We start from the raw sequence: 25,174 nt of genomic DNA, 5'->3' as shown, positions 1-25,174 counted from the left end.
AATGATGACCAGCTGAGGAAAGATTTACATTTATTACAGTTTAATACCTCTAGGATGACAGAATAAAACTTACTACAACAATGTGTGAGGTAACATATATGATGCTGGCATTTTTTCCCTTCAAGTGCTACAGAGTCTCACATACAATACAATTGCAGTGTTGGGAAGAAATAAAATCTGGACAAGGATTGTTCATGGCATTGCAGTGACATTCATTGAACCTTTTATCTGGGTGAGTTTTGCACTTGAGAACACCTATATGGAATCCTACAACCTTCCTGCGTATTTCTCTGCTAAAGATTTAAATGGGAATAGTAAATGCAGAACATCATTAAGGCAACGTGTAGGCTTATATGAAGCTCAAGAAGCGATGGGAAAATTAAATGTCTTACGTGTAACTGCATCCAAAAGGTCTGATTTTGATTAAAAGTCACATTTTGAAAATTCAAAAAGATGTCATTTTCACCTCCAATGTACTTTGACTTCCCCTTTTCACCAAAAGTGACTATAAAACTCACTATCTCACTTTCATTTTCCATTTTGATCCATCCATATGCTTTACGCCTAAGTGAGAAAATACATATTTTTGCATCTTTCCATGCTTTCAATTTCATCCTTCATTCGCACTTACCTATGAAGTGCATCCTCCACCCGCATTCACATCTCATTTCATCATTCATCTCCCATTACATGTTGCATTTACATGTATTCATTTTTCATGCAATAATGGCTTGAAAACACTAAGTCACTTTTGAAATCAGAAATTTTCATTTGCACACATTCTAATGCTTTTCGTCTTCATGCATTCTCATTCCATTCCATTTCATTTCATCTTCTATTTTCTCTTTCATACCATTTCATTCCACTTTCCGTTCATTCTATTCTGCACTCCACTGCATATGCATATCTTCTCTCTTAAAGTCACTTTGTCGAATTTGCAAAGTCTCCAATCCATTTTCAAACCTTTACTACTGATCAAGAGTCAACTTGTACGGAGATTCTTTTTTATGATGTATTTATGTTTTGGGATTTTTGTGTTATAGCACAAGCACAAGACATGTCCTTGCCATCCAAATCCAAAGGCAAAATGAAATATCAATATGATAAAGAATTGGCTCATGCAACTCCTTCTTTAGTCATATCCATTTTGGATAACATGCTAGACACAGATTGGTCATGTGGATGTGGCTGATTTTCTACAAAGAGTTGAAGCTCTAGCTAGTCATGAAATGAAGCGCATTAAGAGAAGCAACATTCACCTAGTAGCTACATTTCCTATGGCGGCTATAAAACCTGACTTCATTTATTGATGTGCATGGCATTTTACTCCCAAAAAAAAGACTATCAAAGATGTTGATGGCAAAGTTATCATTAGCCTTGATCCTGAGGTCATTGAGCAAATTTTCAAGGTGCCACATAAAGCAAAATATGCTGATTCGACGAAAGACTCATCATTGGCATGTTGGAATGAGCGAAAGTGTAATTATCAAAAGTATGTCAACCTTTACTGGTTAGACAATAAAAGAAGCAATTTCTCTAGATGGCCAAAGACTGTTCATCAGTCAAACTTCAAACAAGAATATAAGGATCTCATCATCCTTCTTAGTAGGATTCGTGGCCTTAAAGATTCTACTGATTTTGAGCCATGGATATATAAATTCATGTTTCAAATTATAAAGATTAAAAAACACATCTTTTGGGAACTCATCAATACTGCACTCTACTAGCAGATATGCAATGTGGGAACATCAATGCCCTTCTATATGAATTCTTATCTTGTCTATATTGCTGTTGCCATGGGATTTTTCTCTGATCTTTTTACCAAGGGAGATCGTCTTCAGGTTCCTATTTGGGATTACTATGACTAAATCACTTTGGCAAATAGTAAATTTCATTATAGAAGAGTCCAAGATGCCTTCTTTGGGCATTTCTGGTGCTTGTTCGATAAGAAATTATCTGTCAAAAGAGTATTTGATGTTGCATGGGAGGTGGTGAACTAATACGGCTGTATTTTTCTTCAGTTTCCCAATTTCACATACTTGAGAGTTGGATTATTTCAAAGGTGAGTCGTATACCTTACCTAGGTATGCTACGGATCAAATTATTCTAATAGAGCTAGCTAGATAGCTTATGGACGTGCAGAGTAATCAGCATACTTTGCATAGGCCTGGTTTTGGCATTACCTCAACTAAACTGATGGCTATTGGCAATTATTCGATCATTTCAGTTCCTAAAGCAAAGAACATGGCAGCGGAGTTACAATTGATCACCTTGAAGAAGTTTAAAGTCAAATACGATTTTGACTACCGAGAGATTAATTCTAAGATGAAAAGAGCCTATACTCATGTTCATCACATCAAGGATATCTAGATTGATATGAGGACAGAACTTGACATCATGAACATGGACTACTACAGATTAACTTTGCAATAGATAATTGATTTTAACATGTTGGAAATCCCTTCAAATTTTCAAATTGAAGATGATAGCAACATCCTTGATCCGAAATTTCATCAAGCCGGCTTTGATAAGAAGTGCCCTTTTCCTATTCAATGGCAACAAAAGGAATGTACATCTATCATGGATAGATTTCAATCCATCTTGGTAAACACCAACAAATGGTTGAAAAGAAAAAGCCTCAAAAGAGTAAATCCTAAAATGGGCTTGGATTGTGGAAGTTTTGGTCCTCTTGGTAGGAAGTCACAATTGGAATCATAGGGAAAGATGGTGCCTCATCTTCTGATGTTAAAGGTTCCCTCAAATTCAAATTGAAGGGTGGAAAAGGAGCTGATTCATCTCAAGTTCCTAAACCAATTCAAGAATCAGTGGAAGAATCAAAAGAGGAATTGGAAACAGAATCTGATTAAGGAGATTCAAATGAAGAAGGGGAAATCACAATCATATCTCCTCTAAAGCCTGCACAAGCTTGTACATCTTCTATACATTAAGAACCTTTTCTACATGATGTTGATGATGATGTAGATTCATTCTCCACCATTTTCACTCCTTCCATTCCTGTTTCAGAGGTTAATATCATGGCTCTTCCTATTTCCTCTATTGCTCCTTGCATCCTTGCACATGAACAATATGATCATTTAACAAATGTTTTTGAAGATTTTCCAACTCTTACCAGTGGTCAAGTTTCCCAACTTGATACATCTTTGATAGGATTTGAGCTTTTCATAACGGAGTCTTCTCAGCATGTTCCTATGCCTTCAACTGGGCAAACTGAATCTTGCTCCATTACAATGGAAATACAATCAGGATCAATGCCAATGGTTTCCACTATACCTGCTTCTGCGGATGAAAATTTCAGCTTGCCTACATGGTTGAGTAAAATAACAACAAAGATGAGGAAAGTGGTTGTTCCTCTGAACAATCTTCCTATTAAGAAGACCAAATCTAAATCTTTGAAAGACAAGATTGTTTCTAGAATTTTGGTTGATTCTAATAAAACCAAATTTGTTGAAGTTGTTGAGCCTTTGGTAGATAAACCTGTTGACGAACTTACTGTTGTGAGGTTTTCACACATCGCCCCAAAATCTTGGGGACCCCCTTTTTAATCGCCTTTAGGGCCAGTGGAGAAGGTTAGATGTATTTTTCACCCGGTTTCAACTTGATTTTCCAGAGCTATCAGTTCTATCCTTAGGCCGAATAAGTTCAAAATTGATTTCAACTTGGCAGGATAAGATTGTGAATTTTGTACTTAGACGATTTCTTTTGAAAATTTGGATTTAATTGTAAATTTGAATGATTTTCAAATAAGGAAATTTTTCGTTAGACTTAGGTTCTTGGAAAATCTTTTTTTTTTTGGTGAAATAGAATTTAATTTTGTAAGATGAAGTTAAATTGCAAAATCGATTTTTACTCTAGAGGCAATTTTATTTTTTGTCATAAAATTTTAATTATTTAGCAAAATCGATTTAGAGGAAAATTGCAAAAATTGGCTTTAATAGATTAAATTTGCCTTGAAAGCTTTTGGTATTTAATGAAATTGGTAAATTAATATTAAGAAATGGCTTTTGGTTAGCCAAAATTCAACTTCAAGGATGTATTAATTAGCAAACTCTCATTAAATAGAAATTTTTAGCATCCCCAAGGCACCATTTAATTTCGTTTTGCAATTTGTGGTTAATTAGTAAATTAAAAGTGCAGTTTTCATTTTAGAAAATTAAAATTTTGGCAAAGTATTTAAAGTGGGCCACTAACTTAGCTTTAATTTTGTTTTTTTTTTTTTTTAGGACCAAGTCGGCCAGCCTGGGAGGAAGGTGAAAGCTGCTATAAAGGGAGTCCCCTCCCATTTCATTTTCATCAATTCATTTGCTCCTCATGCTTAGGCGAATTTGAAGCAAGGGCAGATTTCCAGACTTGGGCGAAATTGGTGAAAGGCAGTTTTTTTGGCGATTTTTGGGCAATTTCTCCATTGCCATTGTTGGGCGATTTGTCTAAGGGCCAGATTTTTTGCGTTTGTGGGGATTTTTGCTCCACTTTGTGGGCTGCGATTTGTGCCCTAGGTGGCAGATTTTACAGATTTTGCTCCTTCTTTGCTTGGGCGAATTTTGTGGAAGGGCAGATTTTTTTTTCATGCTTAGCCGAATTTTGTGGGGGCCGAAATTTGTGGAAGACAAAATTCTGATTTTCTAGAGGGGCTGCAATTTTTTATATCAGATTTGGGCAATTTTGTTGAGAGAAGAGATACACATGAAAGTTTGATTTTTGCATAGAAGGCAAGTGTTGGATAAGCTTAGAGGCTTTGTTTTCTAATTTGCAAAGGGATTTGTAATTCTTTGATGTCATATCCCGGGTTTCGAAAAGTTGCTGTAAGATTATTAGTTAAGGTGAAAGTCATCATCTAGAGTTGCAAGGAGTGCTTAAGCTGACATCCATTCTTTCGCTCTTTTCTAAGAATTGCACTACTTGGTTCTTCTTGCCTTTTGGTCCACCACTCTACCATCCCGTAATAGGGCGACGAGCATGGAGGATGATAGTGCAAGTAAGAATCCCAAGCGGGCAAACGCTAAGAAAGACAAAGAGGATATGACACCCAAAACTTCCTTCTTCTTGAAAATGAAGAAAATAACCGATACTAATATCGCTACAGTGGACATGATACGGATGAGGGACAAACTAAAGGAAGGACAATCCCCCTTGGCAAAGAGGATATACAAGAGCGGAATTGTACATGCAGCGGCTTTTCCTCCTACTTTGCCTTGTCCGGAATTGATTATGGAGTGTGCATCCAGATTTGATCTAGACAGTAAATCCATCATTTTTGGCGAAGGGAAGAGAGTGTTGGCCAACATTGGCGAACAAGCAATTGAAGAGACATTTAATATTCCCCAGAGCAAGGGCATGACAGTTGTAATGGTGGATCAGGCGGCCAAATTATTTCAAGGTAACCAAGAGGCCTACTTCTCACATCTAAAGCGGAATTGGATTCACGAAGGAAGGAAAGGAGTTAACAAATCAACAAGGCTTATAGTGGCAGATTTCAAGCCGGAATATGGCGATCTCATTGTTCTTCTCAGCCGGATCATGGGCCTAGCTCAAGCTATGCAATTCGAAAACTGGATGTACTTCTTCATTGATGAAATTGAAAAGGGAAAAGGAAAATTTGATTGGGCTAGGATCATAAGTGAAAATTTAGAGTTGCAACTTAGAACAGTTCAAAACCAAAGGCAATTCTACATGGGATCCTATCTGTTTTACTTAATTGCTAGATTGTATGAGAGTTCGGGACTTAGGGCCTTAGGAGAGATTGGTAATGGGCCGGGGCAATATTTGGTGCATGAATGCTATCCGCAGCTTCATTTGCACAATAACAAGGATTACAAGATGTTTTGCGATGCATTCGCCATGAAGACAGTAAGGGTATTACAAGGGGCGCCTGCTAAGAGACTTTCATCGGAAGCAGAAGCAAGGATTAAGAAGTTTGGGAGTTGGTTCATCCAATTCCCGCAATTCACATACATTAGAGTGGCAGGAAGTACAGTTTGTCCCAAGAGGCTTCCAAGATACCCGCCCGACAAGGTAGTTTTGATGGAATTGGCTAGGCAGCTTGAGCACTATGATAGAGTAATGAGGAATGAGGGGAAAACAGGCATTTCCTTCTCAATTATAATTGACAATGATAGTTGCCCAAATCGGGCCGCCTTTGAGGCTGCGGAAAAGAAATTGGAGTGGTATCATCTAGGATGGTACAGAGCAAGGCAAGGATTCGACCCTGTTGGTCTTATCAAGGCATCTCATGGAAGCGAATTTAAGCATGTTCCCACTATAGAGGACTTTTGGGCCAATGCAAAGGATGATTTTCACGTGAGAAAGCTAGCTTTCTCGAGATTGTCGATGAACATGATGAGAGATATCAGATGGAGAGGCCTTGATATTCCCGATCAATTGGAGGATGATCGTAGTGTGTTGAGAGAAGACTATGAGACAGTAGTTGGAACAGAGTTGAATCCAGTGGATTGGGACGATCATCAGGATCCTTCCTTGGAGGCAGTCACAAGGACAGTAGATTTGCATACCGAGTCGTGGTATAATGCCAAGTTGAGAAAGCTACAAAGACAAAAGGTTCTCCTTACTTATGAGATGATGAAACCAAAGGAAGGTCTAGTAGAATCAATCGGACAGAAGGGTGAAGGAAGTGGCCGGCAATCGGAGACAGTTAGAAATAGCAAGAAGAGGGCTCTGGAGGTAGAGAAAAGCCAAGAACGTTCGGAACCTCCAGCCAAGAGACAGCGGGCAGCGCCGTCAAGGGAGAGTATAACTAAGGCTAGAAGCCAAGAGGTCAATTCGAGTGATAAAGGGGCCGCAGTGGAGGTGAGCTCTGATTCGGAATCAAGTGGCTACAGTGAAAGTACGGAGTACTCCCCTCTCTCGGAGAACCAGCAAGGAAATATGGCAAAAACTAGTAGAGAAGAAGATGGGCCGATTGATATTGAAGAGATAAGTCAGGCGTCTAAGGCCGTTGGTGATGCTTTGTTGGTCGAACCGAATCCGGATTTGGGGAGATGCACTGCACCACTATGGTTAAGGCAAATGCTTATGCCGAGAGGCGAGGTGGTAATGGCTCACGCAGTTGATGATATCCAAGGACTAATAGAAAAGGATGATAGCGAGAACCAAAAACAGATGGCAAATACGGTGGCAAGGGTAATCAAAAGCGACAGTGATGGTCACCGAAGGGTTCAGATTGCTATACCAACAGTCAATAAGGCAGCGGATGAGATTGCAGCCCAGGAGTACGAAATAGTAGAACATAATTTGGGAAGAAATACAGATGATATGGAATGTGAGGAGGTTCAGGAAGGCATAGCATCAATCAGAGAAAGATTGAGGAAGGCAAACGAAAGGATAGTAAAGTTGGAGGCCGAAAATAAATATTGGAGAGATTGCCAGCCAATCCAACAGCTGCATCAGGCAGCCCTTCCTCAAGACAGCGGGAGCAATTCAGAAGAGGTATCAGCTCAGTTACATGAAGTAAGGGGTTGGATCTATGATACAATCCAAGATGGGCGAAATTTCTTGCCCTCCTTCATCTCAACATTCCAGTCATTGGTGACTGTTAGAAACAAATTCAGATTATTTGAAGAGGAATGGAAGAATTTTCTTCCCATCAAGGATTTGGTTATTCCTAGGCTGCAGGCGTTCATTAGGCTACCGGAGGCATATTTGGAAAGAGCCCGGTTGGTTGATGAGAGAGGATTGAGCATAGTTGAATCTTGGTATGTCGCATTGACTACCAGATTCAGAACACTTGAAGAAATTCATGATGAGATTGCACAACACGGCCCAAGCGTCGACACTTCCATTTCGACCATGATGAGCGACGTTGGGGTGGCGCTTGATTTTGAGGGTATTAGAGAGGAGGATGTCAGTGAGACAGGATTTGGATCGAGATTGGATGAGTTAGGAAAGGCTGCCGTCAAAAGGAAACATCTGAACACCCTTTCCTCACTCAATGCTTTTATTGGGTTTGCAAAGGAATATGAGAAGGATCACGAAAGGATACTACAAGCAGCAAACAGCGTGGCAAAGTCAGCAGAACACCGAGCGAAGCACACACCTTGTCCTCCTATGGAAGAAGTTAACGAAAGGCTAGCTAAGTTCATTGCCTTAGCTAAAAGAACAAAAGAAAAAGGAAGAATTATATTAGAAGATCATCTTATGTAAGCCCAAGTGGCAACTTTCTCTTTCTTCTAGAATAGGACGAGTGTTTGTTTCTGATTGGCCACCATTTTGGTGCCTTCTCATTGGTTGCCACTTTTGCACTTTTTTTCATTGGTCCATTGATGAGGTGGCATCTTCTCATTGGCCGATGGGGTGGCAACCCTAATTAGGGTTTTTGGATCCAATCTGGATCGTCGATCTTGTTTTGATCTCTACCGTCCATTGTATTTTGGACCTCTATATAAGGCCATTGGCTCTCATTTGTAAAGGGAGGGGTTGGAGAAATTGTTGCGAAAATAATACCAAAGTGCTCTCTTTTTCATTGCATGTTGACTAAGAACATTGGGTGTTATTGCATGTTTTCTACTTCCACATAGTTAAATTTTCTTTTCAAGTTGAAGCAATTTCATTTCAAGTTGTTAGAGTAAGAGTAAAATAAAATGGATAGTTGCATGGTAGCTTTGGTAGATGTTTGATAGGGGTCAACACTAGGCCACTAGCATCCTAGCGGCTGGTTGGGAGGCTTTGTGTGGTGATCTAGTTTACTTTCCTTTGAAGCGTTGCATCTATGGAGGTAGGGCCGCTGGTTAGCCTTCATCAGATTCAATCCCCGTCCATCTGCTAACCTTCCATTCTTAGGAGTAGGAGTAGTTGAGCAGCCAAATTTCATGCTTAGAAGAGGTTAGTTAGAGAAGTAAACCAAAACATCAGCATTCTCACCTTCCATCGCCATTCACCCTACATTGCCATCATCGCGCCATCCACATCATCTAGCATTCACACCGAACCACCATCTCCATTTTCTCACCAAGATCCAAATTTTTCTCAAACAAGGAAACGTAAGGCCGCCTACGTGATTACCAGCAAATCACATTGATAAAACTGAGCGAGTATCCAACAGTGTAAGGAACATTGGAGTTATACTCATGTCCCATGAGAGATAACTTTTCAAGAGAGGAATTGTGTATTTGATATTCTGTATCAAGCATCCAATTACTAATATGTTATGTAGTGACACAAAACTCGCATCAACACTTACTCGTTCTAACTACAAGTTTACTAAGGTTGAAATTGGAAAGCAATCACGTTTGGGTTGTTTGCAAGATGCTCGAGATGCATTGGCTAATGTATCAAAGAGCAATCATGAACTTTGGGAAAAGAAAAATCAACTGAAATAGGAGATCTCTTGTCTAAATGAAGTCATCCAGAAACAATCTTCTCAGAGTGTTGTTGTTATGTCTCAAATGTCTAAAGAGAAAAAACTAATTGAAGTTGCAAAGTCTTGGATACTAGAAATCATTTTTGGAGTTCGAGCTATTACAAAATCATTTGCAGTTCTTAGGCATGTCAAAGAGATGAATGAAATGGAGCAAAATTTAATCTCCTCTTTGACACAAGAAGCAGATAACCTGAAGGAAATTCTTGATGATTTGGATGAAATGATAAAATTTGATCTAGATGCTATGGTCTCATGTGACATTCTTCCATCATGTGAAATGTTCTTCAAGTTTCAAGGACTCATTGGTTACAAGGAGACATTGAGGAAGTTGATCACAAAGTTGCAGGTGGCCTTTGGAGATTGTCAAGCAGTTGAAACAAGTGTTATTTGTGATTTAGAACAAATGGGATGCCGTGTTACTGATGATTTTGGTAATCTTATTACAGCAGAGAGAGTAAATTCAGAATATACAATTAGGATCAATGCTGATGTAGATTCTGAAGATTTTGATTTGTTTTGTATAAATCCTTAACAAAACACTTCTTAGATACTACAGCAACAAATTCCAAAGTTGTGCATTCAGCGTATGAAAATCTAGTAAGTAGAAGCCATATCAAAGACTATGGAAATTGTTGATCTTCCAACAGTGCGTGACATCATTGTCAAATTCAAGGCACTGAGAAAGAATCTCTAAGATTGTCGTTTTGTTTTTATTTCATGTTAGTAGTTGTAAAGGATGCATTACATGAAAAAGTGTAATTACATGTAATGCGAGTTGTATGTATATAAAAGATGTAATGCAAGTTGCATGTGTAGTTGCATGTAACCCTATTTTTTCTCTTAGTTAGACTAAGTCAAAGTTGGTTGAGTTGCTCCCACGTTTTCCTCCACCTTTTCTCAACTCTTGTGCCTAGATAAAGGAATGCCCCCTCATTGTAAAATCATCATTATCTTTATACAAGAGAGCTCTGGAGAAATTGTGCTAGCAGAACTTTGTTTGTTTAAGCATTATTTTTGAGAGAAAGTGAATACAAAGGAGCATTTGAGACTTAACTTTGAATAAAAAAGATTTAAGAAGCAATTAGAGCCAGAGCTTTGATCAGGAGCAATTGTGGAAATATATAGCTAGAAGCTTTGTCTATAGCTCATGTTTTCTTCTTAATCCACAAAATAGTTAAGTTATTCTTACTTTTAGGAGTCTTTGTGCCCTAATTGTAAAGTTTTTCCATATAGAAGTATGACTGGACTTAGAGCCAAACCGGTATATTTTCAGCTAACCTTTGAGCTAGTGAAAGCTCATCGGTATCACTATGTCCAGCTCTTGATAAAAGTATAGTTAGAGATTCACCTTGCCCATTACTCACTCCACGAGTAAGTGGATTCTTTCTTAAAAGTTAAGAAGAAAGGATATTGGTAACACCCTGTTTATAAAATCTCTCGACTTCTTGCTTACCTTGAGTTGATCCAAGAAATAGTGAGAAGAGGGAGCCTTCCCTTTTAGGTAGGAGAGACTCTATCTCACACGCTATGGCTGGTCATCCTATTTTGCAACTGGATTTTTACACAAAACTGTTGGTTACAACACATAAGACCAATCAACCCACCTTCTAGTGTTGGACATAGATGGGTACTCACGGCAACAAATTATTTTACCAAGTGGACCAAGGCTATTGCTTTGAAGGATGCAAACGAATTATCTATTTTGAGTTTTTTATGAAGATATAATTACCAAATTTGGTATACCGGAATCAATAATATCAGATAATGCTTTGGCTTTTGTTGGTTTGAATATAACAGAGTGGGCTGTAAAAAATGGTATCTACCTAAGTATATCTTCAAACTACTACCCTCGGGGGAACGGTTTGGCTAAAAGCACCAAGAAGAATCTAATAAAGATTATCAAACGAGTAATGGAAGATAATCAACGAGTTTGGCATTCTCAGTTAAAGTTTGCATTGTGGGCGGATCGTATAACTTCTAAAAGGTCCATAGGCAACTCTCCTTACATGCTGGTCTATGGGGTATTGTGCATCAACTACAAATGTTTGAGGGGGAAGACCCTATGGTTATAAGATATGAGAAACTAATGGAATTAGAAGAATCTAGAAGGAGGGTTATGGAGACAGTGGAATATCATCAGCTTCAAACTAAGAAGGTTTTTGATAAGAAAACTACTTCTAAACATTTTGTTGAAGGAGATGTTGTGTTGAAGTGGGATGTGTTGAAAAGCAAGTCGGGCAAGCATATGAAGTTTGATAACTTTTGGAGCGGTCCATTTATCATTACCCAATGCAAGGAACATAATGCGTTCCAATTGTCTAATATGGAGGGTGATGTGCTACCGATTCCAATTCATGGAATCCACCTCAAGTGTTTTTTTGAGGTTTGAGTTCTTGTATAGTTCTTTTTTAGCTTTCAATAAGGTGTTGTTGCACTATGTTTTGTGGTTTTGCTCTCCCTAAGTGTTGTTATGCACAGGTTTTTATAGGTTTTCCTTGCATTCTATTTTCAATAAAGTTTTCAAGTTTTGAGGAGCTGAAAAGTTTAGATAGTCCCACATACACACAAGCATCTTGACCAACTAGGCATATTCATAGATACAATCCATCAAGCAGTACATGAATAGTGGTCAAATTTCTCTAAATTACTCACATATACCAACATGACTAGTGGGTCAACATACTTGTGCATACATGAGCCTTTGTGTTTTGTGTTTTGGGTCAGTAATTCTATTTACAGCTCTCTAATGCTACAGAATCTTTTTTCATTTTTCCCTTTAGGAGCAAAAAGATAAAGCAATCCTAATGTATGCAAATATCCTCACTGCATATTCAAATGTATACATATACCCTATGGATGTTGTGTTTTGATGATATGAAAAATCTCAATAAAGCATACATACGCATGTGAATACCTGGCTATTCTATTTACACACATCCAGCATTGCTCTACCTTTTGACTGACATCTGTGTTGACGTGTTCATATATGCAAGCATGCGCCATTATTTCCATCAACCTAATGCTATAAACACAACTCCTAATGATGAAAGGAAGCCTATCTCATCATCACCAATCATGCATATACCACCATGCGAAAAGATATAATCTCACATGCTTGCATATTTGTAGTGACTTCGAGCCCAATGGAAGTGTCAAGGCTACTGGTTTTCTATGTCTAGCAGGCAGACACCCTGTAGAGGTCGCCAATTTGTTATCCATTTGACCTATCAACTCAAATAGAAAGGTCGAACTGCTAGAATGATTTATTATCAAACACTTGGCATTTCATGCCTATAGATTACATTTTATGACGAAAAGCATTACCAAAAAAAGCAACATATAAAACAAGTATTATAAGTTTTTTCAAAAATGTAATTTTATTTATTAAATGTCCATAGTGTTTCACACAAGTTGTGAAACTGACCAGTAAGAAAAAAAAAAATCAAAACCTGATTTTTACGCATAAATACAAGTGCAGAAACTAAGAACAGAAAAGCAAAAGGGTTCATAGGTGTCAACCATTGCCTGGAATGACTGGCTTGTTGCTGGTTGTCCACACACTCACTTCTGCAATCTTGCTTGTCCACGCTCCTGCTCCAAATCTTGCAAATGCAAAAAATGAGTTAGATCAAAATGATCTAAGCAATGGCCAACAACTCATCCTCCTACCCCACACATGCATTTACATCCAAAAAAAAATAGAATCCTGATTTAGTTTTTTCTGACATGTTTGTTTCCTATGCAACATCCAATCTCTTAACAACTTTGCAGATATAACCATAGGCTCCCACAAAGGTTTTTGAGCTTGGCGTGCTTATAAGAGGTTGGATCATCGGAGCTGATCAAAAGTATAGTAAGGATATCAAAGTGATGTATTCATCTATGACACTTTTATTATTAAAACAAAGGGTGTTATAGGAAGTTATTTACTTTGAAATGAAGTATATTTATCGTAACAAGCAAAGAACAAGAGAAAAATGATGAAGAGCAATGTTTACCAAGGAAAATATAGGACAAGAAAAGTTTCAGCGACAAAGGTGCCTAAATCTGAATGTTTCAAATGATTCCTATAATCATTTCCGAAGCAGAGAAATATATTCATGATTTTTTAAACATACTACAGCAATGGAATTAAATTTGTTAGTGCTGATTTTCAAGACAATCATCAAAAAAGGAGAGCAAACGATTAGATAATAAGTCCAGAAGATTATATGTGGGCTGGACTAAAGAGAAATTCCAGTAGGAAAATGCATATGAGAGCATCCGTATATGGTGTCACAACCGTATTAGACAATCACAATGATGAATAGTTGGGGAAAGATTTACATTTATTACAGTTTAAGACCTCTGGGATAATAGAATAAAACTTGCTGCAAAAATGTGTGAGGTAACATATATGATGCTGGCATTTTTTCCCTTCAAGTGCTACAGTCTCACATACAATACATATGCAATGTTGGGAAGAAATAAAATCCGGACAAGGATTGTTTATGGCATTGCAGTGACATTCATTGAGCCTTTTATCTAGGTGAGTTTTGCACTCGAGAACACCTATATGGAATCCTGCAACCTTCCTGCAAATTTCTCTACTGGAGATTTAAATGGGAAAAGTAAATGCAGAACAACATTAAGGCAATGTGTAGGCTTATATGAAGCTCAAGAAGTGATCACCATTGAGAATGTTAGAGTAATTGTCAAGCACGATGAAGCCTTGCTACATCTAGCGATGGCTAGGGTCTAATATTCTTTTATTTTCATCATTTCATGACCCAGAAAATCAAATAATGCTTAAAGCATTGAAGTATGGTACTCTCTCATATTTAGAAGTGGAAATGAAGAAAATGGAAGGCGGAATTTAGAAACTGAGAGTTATATGTTGCACTTCAATCTTAATGTGGTTGTATGCTTGACTGAAGTGATTAATCACATGAAAGACAATCCTGTAGACTGGACGAACATGGTTAAGAGGGGAATGGCAAAAGACTTCTCATGGGATGCTGAATTCGCTGAGAGAAAACACATTAGCAAAACAATAATGGTCCATAATGAGCAGAAAATACCAATTATATCTATGGCATGCATCAACTGGAAAATCAAATAAAATTGTGTATGATATTATGTCAAAGGCGGTAACCTCAAAACAAATCCCAAAACCCTTGAAATTGCCAATTTTTCAGAGAAAACAGAACTAAAAGAAAATGTTCCCTATAACCTAGAAAGGGAGAAGCATTCTTAACTTTCAGTAGAGATATGCTTGAGTAGAAAAGAAAATGGTGTCCAAATAAGACCAGTCATAGCTTGCAAACACATTCCCCATGAAATTAAAGAGCATAATTTCAAACATGGCAGCTGCAAACAATAACAACATTACCTTTCAACATGGCGGCTTGAAAACCTCCTTTCAGTCACAGCCTACATAACCGCAAGAAATGCAGAGAAATCACGGCTCCAGTCAAAGAAAATGGCTCCAACAGCAAAGTAAACAAAAATAACCATTAATGGCGGCTGAGGAACCTTTAACAGCAAATAAAACATAAGTGTTTTTGCATTTTTTAGAGCAAATCTTACCCAGTCACTATTAGCAATTAGCTACAGCAGAAGCATTAGAAACTCTAGAGGCTTCAGAGGCGGGAAAGCACAGAAAACCTAGATAATCATTCGCATAACACCTTCACAGTGGCAGGGGGTGGCAGAAGAAAACACATTAGCAATACACATTGGAAAAGAGATGCCCAAGGTTGGCTTATGGCGGCTGCCTGAACCCTAGCCGCAACTCTCATGATTTCCAACAAAACTCACTGCGAGAATGATATTTTTCAAGGCAAGATGCCAATGTATATGCCCCAAGTTGTATTTCATAAACTTTGGAGTCTAGGCATATTGTGTTTTCTTTTAAAATTGGTAAGTCTATGTTACTTATTTTGCAGGGGGGCTGGCCTAGTCTTCCACATGTCATTGTTTCAATGTATTTGCACCTTGTGAAACAAATTATTTAATGGTTATTTATAAACTATTTAAATATGTTTGTTATGTTTTAAATACATTAAAAGGTCAAACATGACATGTGGAGTTTAGTTTTTATTAGGATGTTATTCTTGACTTATGAGTTATGAGTCAGTTTGGAGACATATGGAGGGAATATATGGTTTGCAAGTCGAATTTGATTTTTGCCTATCAGTTAAGAGGTTTTTATAGTCATTTGGATCCTTTTAGAGGCAATTTACAATGAGTCATAGGTCTTGTTATGACTTAGTGGACCTCAGGGATTGCTTAGACTTTATTTTGGAGGTTTCTATGTCCTTCTTTAGGGGCTATTTTCTGGCAACTGACCCAAAGGGTTATTTGAGGTGTATTTGGTGAGTTTTTTGAACTCATTTAGTTTTTTTTCAATTCTGACTAGTGATTTGGAGAGACTAAGTAATTTTTGTCCTTGGTTTTTTTGGCATTATTGATCTATAACTCAGTTTATTAGTGGAGGATCAATACATTTTGCAGGTCTTATCTCATTTGCAAAGTTCTTCATCTTACTTATTATTGCAGTTCAATGTGTCACATGATTGATAAAGCAAGAAATACAAATTGTTTTTCTTTTAAGACATTTTGTTTCAGAGCTTCTGTCTCACATATCTTCATCTTTTTGGAAGTGGCCTTTTGTGCAGGTTGTTAACTGTGTTATAAATGTGTTTCAAGTGGTAGTTTGTGAAAATCATCTTCCTTTATTAGTATTTGCATCATTCACGCCAGTTAATGAAATATTTATGCATTGGGGTCCATAATAGGTTGTAATTTTCTTTTTCTTCACATTTGGGACTAAGTATCTTTCATAAGTTGTTCACCTTTGTTTAAGGTTTCTTTAAACTCAGGTTTTAAGTTTTAGCGTCCCAGTTAAGTTTCTTTTCTCTCTTCCTTTTTCTTGAAAAGTTAAGTAGTTTTACAATGTAAGTAAGCTAGGAGCTGGCCTTATCCGGAGATTCACTCCTTTTATAGTTCACCCACAGCTTAGGAGTGTTTCCATTGTTATCTTGAAATGTTAAATTATTGTTGAATTTAATTAGGGTGTAATTTCAAGTGATAACACTCACATTTCTCCTCCTCTTCTATCACCTTGTTTTTCTCTTGCCATTGCTCGTTCCCCCATTCGCTTCCACTTCCTCAACGGTGAAAGTGAGCTCTTTTCTTGTCATCTTTCGAGACTCCTCAATCATGCTTGTTTCACTGACTCTGGTGAGACCTCCTTCATGTTTGACTTGCTTGTGACGACTATTTAGAAGTCTGCCATCCTTTCCATACCTCACCGTCCTTCACTTTCCCTTCGTAGCAAATGTCGTAATACATACCCTATGAACCAATGGTTCGATGTTGACTACAAAGCTTTTCATCGCTCAATGCATTCCGCTTTCGAGGCTCATTTCCCCAACTTTGCTAACCTTTAGTTGTCTTACCTTTGTTTTCTTCGCTATAAGAAACGATCCTTTACCGCTTCCTAATGCAAATCCCTTTGCTCCACGTTGATCCACAACCCCCAGCTTTTTTGGCACACTATTTTTCCCTGTTGTTCCCCTCCATCCTCCATCCTTAACTTTCGCTCCCTTACCTCTCACACCATTGCACTTTATGACATCCCTGGGAAGCCTTCTATCCACCCCATCCCGCCTCCTTTTTGTCACTTGTTCAACCCCCTCTTACATTTACAAGATGATCAGATCCATGAGATGCAACAGAGCGGTAGATAAAAAGGGTTTCCAAGATGAACTCTTGAAGTTTGGTGCCTTGGTTTTGGGCCCCTATCTCTCTCTATACTATTCAATAGAGTGGTTTGCACTAGGTTCCCGATTTCTTGGTCCAAGCATTTGATTTACCCTATTCACAAGACCGGTCCTATCTCTGGTCTTGGGAATTATAGAACCATTATGATTGAGCACACATTTGCCAAACTATATGCTGCAGCTCTTAATGCTATGTTATCTAGTGAGCTTGACAAGAAAGGTTGCAGAGCTAGAGGGCAGGCTAGTTTCAGAGCCAATTTTCAAACCATGGATCACATTTACACTCTACGGGCTATTATTGAGGAGGTTAGTGTAATAAGCCCTGCTGGTTATGGCTTTAACAAACATCAACTTCCTTTGTAAATTAAAGATTTGGATTTTATCAAACACTTGACAAGAAACATTAATTACTCTCAGTGTTAATTTCTGCAATTCCTAATTTCCACACTTAGATAATATCAAAAAGTCAGGTGATTTTTCTGAATAATTCTGATGACCAATTTGCAAGGTAGGATTTGCAAATTATTTACCACACCATCCAATAATGAGATACTGAATTTCTGATCACAAACAATCTCTGAATTTATTTGCAAATATTTAATAATGTCAGCTCTAATTCTCTGTCCAACTCAGCAAATACTTGCAAATTAGATTGATTAATGCAAATTAGTGCCTAAAAGTAAATACAACAAATTCAAATGGTATATGAGGAACCTGTTTCTTTGACTGAATTGTATTTTCAAATGGCTCGGTCACAATGCACAACTTCAAAACAAAGATTTTATGGCAATTCAAATTCAGAAATAATGCTGTTATAAAATGCAGTTTGAACAACCTGAATAGCAAAGGTAGACCCTATCAATTGGAAAATATAAATGGCACTCCAAATAGGGCCCATGAACATGCACTTCTCAACGTCAATTGACTCACCCAGTCACAAAAAATAGAGCAGGAATGATGCTCAATTTTTAGACTCCCAGTACCAAATTCCTTAGCAACACTTTGCTTCTCGATTATAGGAAATACAGTATGAGAAGCCACCGTGAAAATCTCAGAATTCACAAGAGACCAATCTCCACTATATTTCAGCAATGGAGAAAAACCTCAGGTCAATCCCTAGACACAGTAACTACAGTAGGGAAAACACTTGCAATAATTCCCAGATATGCAACCCACAATAACACAGTTGTAGATTGCCAAGCACTTCTCAGGCAACCCTTTTACTTCAGCAAGGGCAACAAATTCAAAATCTTAGAAAAAGCCACAAAGGCAACGAAAGCAAATAAATATTCAAGCATGCTTTTCTCAACATAATGGGCTTGTATTTATAACCTCCAAATTCTCTTTTGTTGCCAAAATGTAACTTCACTCAAAAAGCTTCACCACACAACATTAATTAGAAGCTTTCTCAAAATTCTCTCACTTGACTTGGCTTAACTAATTAATAAATGACACTTTCCAATGATAACTCAACTCCCAACTTAAGTGAATTTATAAAGTTAAATTATAACTTTATAATAAGTCATTTAATAATTAATAATAATTTAGCCAATAAAAATATAATAACTCCCAAAATACTCATCATTTAAATATGTCGTCTGAAATAGGTGTCATACCTATTATTTCTCTATGTGACCAAATGCACTTTCCAAAAATAGAAAGGGTCTATCTCTATCAACACTCAACTTACCAAAAATAGTAAGTACACACAACTAAGCCCAAACAAAGTCCAATCTGAGCCAAACGAAGACCAACTTGTAGCTTACTGAATTGTGGCGAAGATAAGACCCTACCAAGCCAAGCCACTACCTCAAAAGACCCTCTATGGAGGAGCTTGGTGATATGCATGCGGTTAATGATGTGTGCTCTGTTGATAGCGCACATGTTGATAATTATGATTTTTCACCATCTGCTAATTTTGTTCAGTTTTTTGTTGCAGCAATTGGTGACGTTCCTACATCTACATATTTTTACGTGGATACTCCTATTGTTGATACAATGGGCATGAGTGCACATGGTTCTCCTGTAGCTATGTCTTTTTCAAGGATTGTTGGTGATAATCAAGATTCCAACCTTATATATATTATGTGCGTGGATACAGAAGAAGAGGTTTCATAGATCTTCTACGGAGTTGCCTTCTGCTGACATTATGACTTCTACATCATCAACACAAGTTTTGGGTGCTAGACTGCAGGACATGTCATTGATCCTGATGATGCTGGTTTGCAATTGGTTTAGTGTCCACAGCGATGTCACGCACTTCTTCATTTGGGATCCAGGTGGAGGTTGGAGTTCACTATATTGCCCGATTGCTTGAGTACAAGCAATCTCGGGGAGTGATGACTATAATGTCCCCATTTTGTCAACATCAGAGTTTCAGGGATTAGCCTATTATTGTGATCCTCATAGGCTAATTATTGTGGATAGAGGGTCTTCTGTGGCAGTGGCTTGTCTTAGGAGGGTCTTATCTTCTCCACATCTTGGTAAGCTACAAGTTGGCCTTCGTTTGGCTCAGATCGGACTTCGTTTGGGCTTAGTTTTGTGTACTTACTATCTATGGTAAGTTGGTGTTGATCAAGATGGACACTTTCTATTTTTGGAAAGTGCATTTGGTCACATGGAGAAATAATAGGTATGACTCCTATTTCAAATAGTATATTTAAATGATGAGTATTTTGGGAGTTATTATCTTTTTAGTGGCCAAATTATTATTAAATAATTAAATGGCTATTTATAAAGTTATAATTTAACTTTATAATTGCACTTAAGCTGAAGATTGAGTTATCATTGGAATGTTTCCAAAAGAGTTAAGTTGGAAAGTTTCAAAAGCTGAGTTCTTTCGGAAACTTTCGCAATTTCAGAAGTTGATTTCTTTTGGAAACTTTTGTCAATAAAGGCATTATAAATGAGCTCATTTCATTGAGAAAAGAATGCAATCAAATATTTGATTTTGTGCCTTTGTGGTTTTTTCCTAGGTTCTTAACTATATGCCTTTGATGATAAATAAGGGTTAGATTCTAACTTTATCTTGCAATTTGTTGCTGAGGTAAAGCAAATTGTGATTGCTTCTTTATTGTATCTACTATTATTGAGAAGTTGATTGAACAAGTGTTGAAGATTGGATTCTGGAGAGCAAATTGAAAGCTGAATTATTAATTTTATGCTTCTATGTCCTAGCTAGGAGTTCAATCTGAATGTTACAGGGTTGCCATTTCACTATAAGGCAACAATTTATCAATTGCAGGGTCATGTTCACCTGAGGGTTTGTGTGACATTTCTGAGGGCCCTTGTTACAATTTTCAAGAGCTGCGTTCAATTTATATGGTCTATGATATATATTATTGGGGCCGCTATAGATTCACATTAGACTACAAATTAAAAGTCAAAGCCAATCTATATTTCCAAGTTCTTGGCATTTTAAATGTTATTGTTGCTACTATTTGTTTGAAACATTGTTGGTAATGAAATAAAGCTGGAGCAAATCATTTGTCTTTTATAATTATATAATTGCACAGTTCATAGGGTAGAATTATGAATTAATGTCGACATTCATACAAACTTCTTAGTATTAAATTGATTTGAAATTGTAAGTGCCCAATTGCATTCTCTAGTGTAATTTTGAAAGTCAAATTATCAAATTCGCAACAATAACAGTAAAGATTACCATATGTTTGACGAAATGTTAGAATATTGATTAGCAAAGGAAAATTGATGATTGTTAAGGATATAGCCAGATGGGGTTATTGCAGTAGTTTGCACTGGGTTCCTGATTTCTTGGTCCAAGCATTTGATTTACCCTATTCCCAAGACTATTCCTGTCTCTGATCTTGGGAATTACAGAACCATTACGATTGGGCACATGTTTGCCAAACTATATACTGCAGCCCTTAATGCTATGTTATCTAGTGAGCTTGACAGGAAAGGTTGCAGAGCTAGAGCGCAAGCTGATTTCAGGGCCGATTTTCAGACCATGGATCACATTTTCACTCTATGGGCTATTATTAGGAGTTTAGACATAGATCGGAGAAAATTTACTATTGCTTTGTTGATTTTTATAAGGCTTTTGATTCTGTTCCTAGGATGGTTCTATTTGAGAGGCTTCAAGTGATTGGGATTTCTGAGATGTTGATTACTGCTATTATGAGATTATACGAAATTGTGGTGGGTAGATTCAAGACCCCTGAGGGATTCTCAATTCCAATCTATAGCACTATTGGGGTCAAATAGGGTTGTCCTCTCTCTCCTACTTTGTTCCGTTTGTATATCGATGAGCTTGAGGACTTCCTTTTAAAGTCCTCACTCCCTGGTAATGATTGTTACCTACACCAGATTTTGATCTCCATTCTCCTTTTCACGGATGATATAGTTCTTGCTTCTTCTCCAAAGAGCTTATAGGGGCTTCTTGATGGTTTGGCTTCCTTTTGCGATCAATGACAGCTTGTAGTTAACTTGGGTAAGACTTGGGTTATGATCTTTAATTTCTTAAAGACTTCTCATCTTCACTTCTTTTTTAGGGACAAGAGATTGAGATCACTTCTACTTATATGTATCTAGGGGTGAAGTTCTCTGGACCCCGCTTTAGTATGACACCAGTGATTTAGTCCAAAGTTAGTAAGGGTATGGGTTATCTTGCTATGCTTGAGAAACAGTGTTTCAGACACCACTTTCAGGATACTTCGTCCAAGTTATCCCTCTTGGACTCCCTTGTCCAGTCGACGATTCTTTATGGCTTTGTGGTTTGGTTTCCTTCTCTCCTTGGCTACGATTGGGCTTCGATAGAAAGGGTTCAAACTTTTCTCTTACAGTGCATCATTAGATGCCATAGGTTCACTCCTTATAGTATGATTCTTGTTAAGTTCAGTGCTCATCTCTTCAGTCTTGCAGCCATATTTGATTTGATTTGGTTCCTTCATCATCTGCATGGTTTTGCAAATTCAGTTGGTGAACATGATAGATATTCCTACTTGGCGTATTGTTCTTCTATTAATACTATGAGTTATGATACTTGCTCTTGAGCTCGTTGTTTGTATGCCCAGGCATCTTCTCTACTGAGATCTATTGGGATTAATATTGACCGTTTCCCTCCTTACCAGTTCTCGTTGAATGCCCTCACTCATCTCGTCTCGTCATGATAGGAGTTAAATGAGCATATCAAACTAGATATTTACAGACAGTACATTATCACTACCTAGACTAGCCCACCTGATGGCTTACGTCCGAGGATGGCCTTCTATGCAAAGCACTTTCTGGAGGTTTGTGATGGGATTATTGTTCGCCCTAGTTATCTATCTCGATAGTGGTCGCATACCCTATGTATCTCCCTGGGGCCCTTTAGAGTTGGTTCTCACCGTCTCCAAGCTTAGACCGATCATCATATTGACAACGGAGAGCAGATCTGTAAGTTGTGCACTTTAGTCGAGGTCGAGACGGAGACTCACTTTATTTTCTGTTGCCCTATCTATTATGAGATTAGAGGGAGATTTTACTATTTGTTTTGGGATTGTTTTTCTCTTTCAGCTTTCTTCAATTATTGTGATCAGCGGTGTCTCGCACTCTTTCTTCAGGAGACCACCCTGCTCCATGATAGTACTTTACAGTCACTACTTCCTCATTGGCATACATCTAATTAGCTCATTACTGCATTTTCACACCCTTATCTCCTTTGCATGGTGTGAAAAGGTCATCTAGTTCTACCAGTTCTTTTGGTCATTCCAAGTTTGTCGAACCCCGTATCGGCTGTTTACATCAGCGACACTCCTCTATGAGTTCATAGAGGCAAATCAAAGCCAAGAAATGACTCCTAGTCCTAGTCTTGGCCTCAGTCTACGCCTCTCTCTTCTTATTATTGTTATGGTTGTACGCTTTTTTTCGGACACCGTTTGGTGCTCCTGCTATTGTTAGTTGTCTTGTTATCTTTCAATCCTATAGACCTTTTGGTGGTCTTTCATTGGACATTAATATTATTATCTTATCTTATCTAGTTGTTCTTGCAAATTCTAAATTACCTTGTTTGATTCTATTTGGCCTTCATACAATTCTTGGATTTCTAATTTTTGTTTTGCAATCCTCTTTTTAAACTTTCCATTTTTCTCGTAAGCATAATGAAGTTCTTCCATGATGTCAAGATCTTCTTCCTCATTAAAGGCTTCTTCTTCATCTTTTCTAGATGTAGTCGAACCTTTTTTCAATTTTCCATTATCTAGGACTTCTTTAGTATCTGATTCATCATCCTCTTTTATCATCTCTTTTCCACTATTCACAAAGTCATCCTAATTTGTCACATCATTACTTTCCATTGCCATTTGCTTTCCAAGTGTCGCCTCATTACATACATTTGCCTCCATATAATCACATGTATTTGATTCTATAATGTCGACGCAATCATCACTATATGTAATCTTCTTTTTCAAAGAATTCATTTTGATCACTTCAACTCTAGCAGTCGATGCATTGTTATTTATAATCTTCTTCAAAATTCAGTTTTTCTTATTTCCTTTCCTTTTTCCCGTGTGTGCTCAGAAGATCTACCTTCAAGCCGTTAGGCTTTATAGAAGGAACTGACTTTAATACCAATTGAAGCTTGGGTAGTGCTCCCTCCAAATCTTCTTCTCTCCATGCTGCTTGGATTGCTGGCCCATCTTTCATGCTTTGGCATATCTGGTTGGAGAGGAATCGTCGCATATTCCAAGATGTTCGGCTTGGTGTTTTGCATCTTTGGTGGAAAATATCACATTCTCTCCAGGAAACTATTCTTGTGAAGTGTGAGCTTGATGGGGGTATGGATCCGGTTGATCTTGCTATCTGTAATCGCCTCAATTTTCATCTACAGGATGGGGTTGCGGCTCATAGGTTTCCTTCTATGTCCAGGCAGCTTCACCATCAGAGGAAGGGTCAGGTTAACCGGGATGGGCACTGGACTCCTCCTCCCTGTGGAGTTTTGAAAATTAACACTGATGGTTCTTCTCGTGGGAATCCTGGTCCGGCTGGTATTGGCGGAGTGGCTCGTTGTAGTTCTGGGAATGTTAAATTTTTCTTCTCAATTCATAAGGGTGATTATACTAACAATCTCATGGAAGCTCAGGCTATTTTATATGCTGTGGAACAGTGTTGCTTGTGGGGATGGAGTAAGATTATTTGTGAGTCTGATTCCCAGGTGGTGGTGAACATGCTTTCTTCGCAAGAGCTTGAGGATGTTAGTTGGCAGCTGGTCACTGTTGTTAAGCAGATTCTTTTCTTCTCTTCCTCTTTTCAGTTCATTAGGTTCAAGTATATTCCGCGAGAATGGAATAGACCTGCTGATTGTTTAGCCAAATGGGCTTCTAGTCATGATCCGGGTTGGAATATTAGGGATAGGGGGCAACTGTCCTTTGAGATGGTGCAAGAATTTGATGATCTTGTTGTTCAGGATCGAGCTCCTTGTTGAGCTCTCCTTGTTGTATTCCTTTCTGTCTTAATAAATTTTTATCCCTCTTTTTGCAAAAAAAAGAGGGGGGATGAAATAGTATAATAAGAAATTTTTCAATTTAAAACTTTTAACCAAACAATTAACTTCAAATGCCGAAATGAACAATTATGCACATGAACACAAAGAAAAAATGGTTTACGTGGAAACCCAATGCGGGAGAAAACCATGGCAAATAAATGCTTTCTTATATAAATTGTTCTTTTACAAAGTTTTGTAGGCTACAACCTACTAGAGGCTCCAACCCCTATGTTTATGAGCACCAAGTCACTGAAAGCTCTAACTCCCACACTTCGTAGGCTCTGACCTATTGGAAGCATCAACCCCCACTACTTGTCTTCGCGAGCACCAACTCACTACACACAAACTTCTTTTCCATCTTTGAACTGTTACTTACTCAACTAATGATGGACGCTTTTATTTACACTTATTATTCTTAAATCTGTATGAATCTTTTAACTTCACTACACACCCTTCAAAACTTTGTCTTCTTGTAGTCAGCCTCTTGAATATACTTCTCAAATTCTTAATACACATATTTATATTTCTCTCTCT

The 25,174-nt window shown here is 37.8% G+C and overlaps 1 protein-coding gene across 1 annotated transcript in view; it reads right to left on the bottom strand.

The window, feature by feature from the left end:
• Positions 1–25,174, bottom strand: part of LOC149528882 (protein ENHANCED DISEASE RESISTANCE 2-like) — a 94,381-nt gene that overhangs the window by 28,059 nt on the left and 41,148 nt on the right. Inside the window, exon 7 of the mRNA XM_089809628.1 lies at positions 12,911–12,982. Coding sequence (XP_089665754.1) covers positions 12,911–12,982 — 72 coding nt within the window. The remainder of the gene's footprint in view (positions 1–12,910; positions 12,983–25,174) is intronic.

Source organism: Cupressus sempervirens, chromosome 11, assembly GCF_028749045.1.
Source record: "Cupressus sempervirens isolate cs-2001-9-10 chromosome 11, ASM2874904v1, whole genome shotgun sequence".
Taxonomy (NCBI): Eukaryota; Viridiplantae; Streptophyta; class Pinopsida; order Cupressales; family Cupressaceae; genus Cupressus; species Cupressus sempervirens.
The sequence above is the reverse complement of the archived record's forward strand: the minus strand, read 5'-3'. Positions and strand labels throughout refer to the sequence as shown.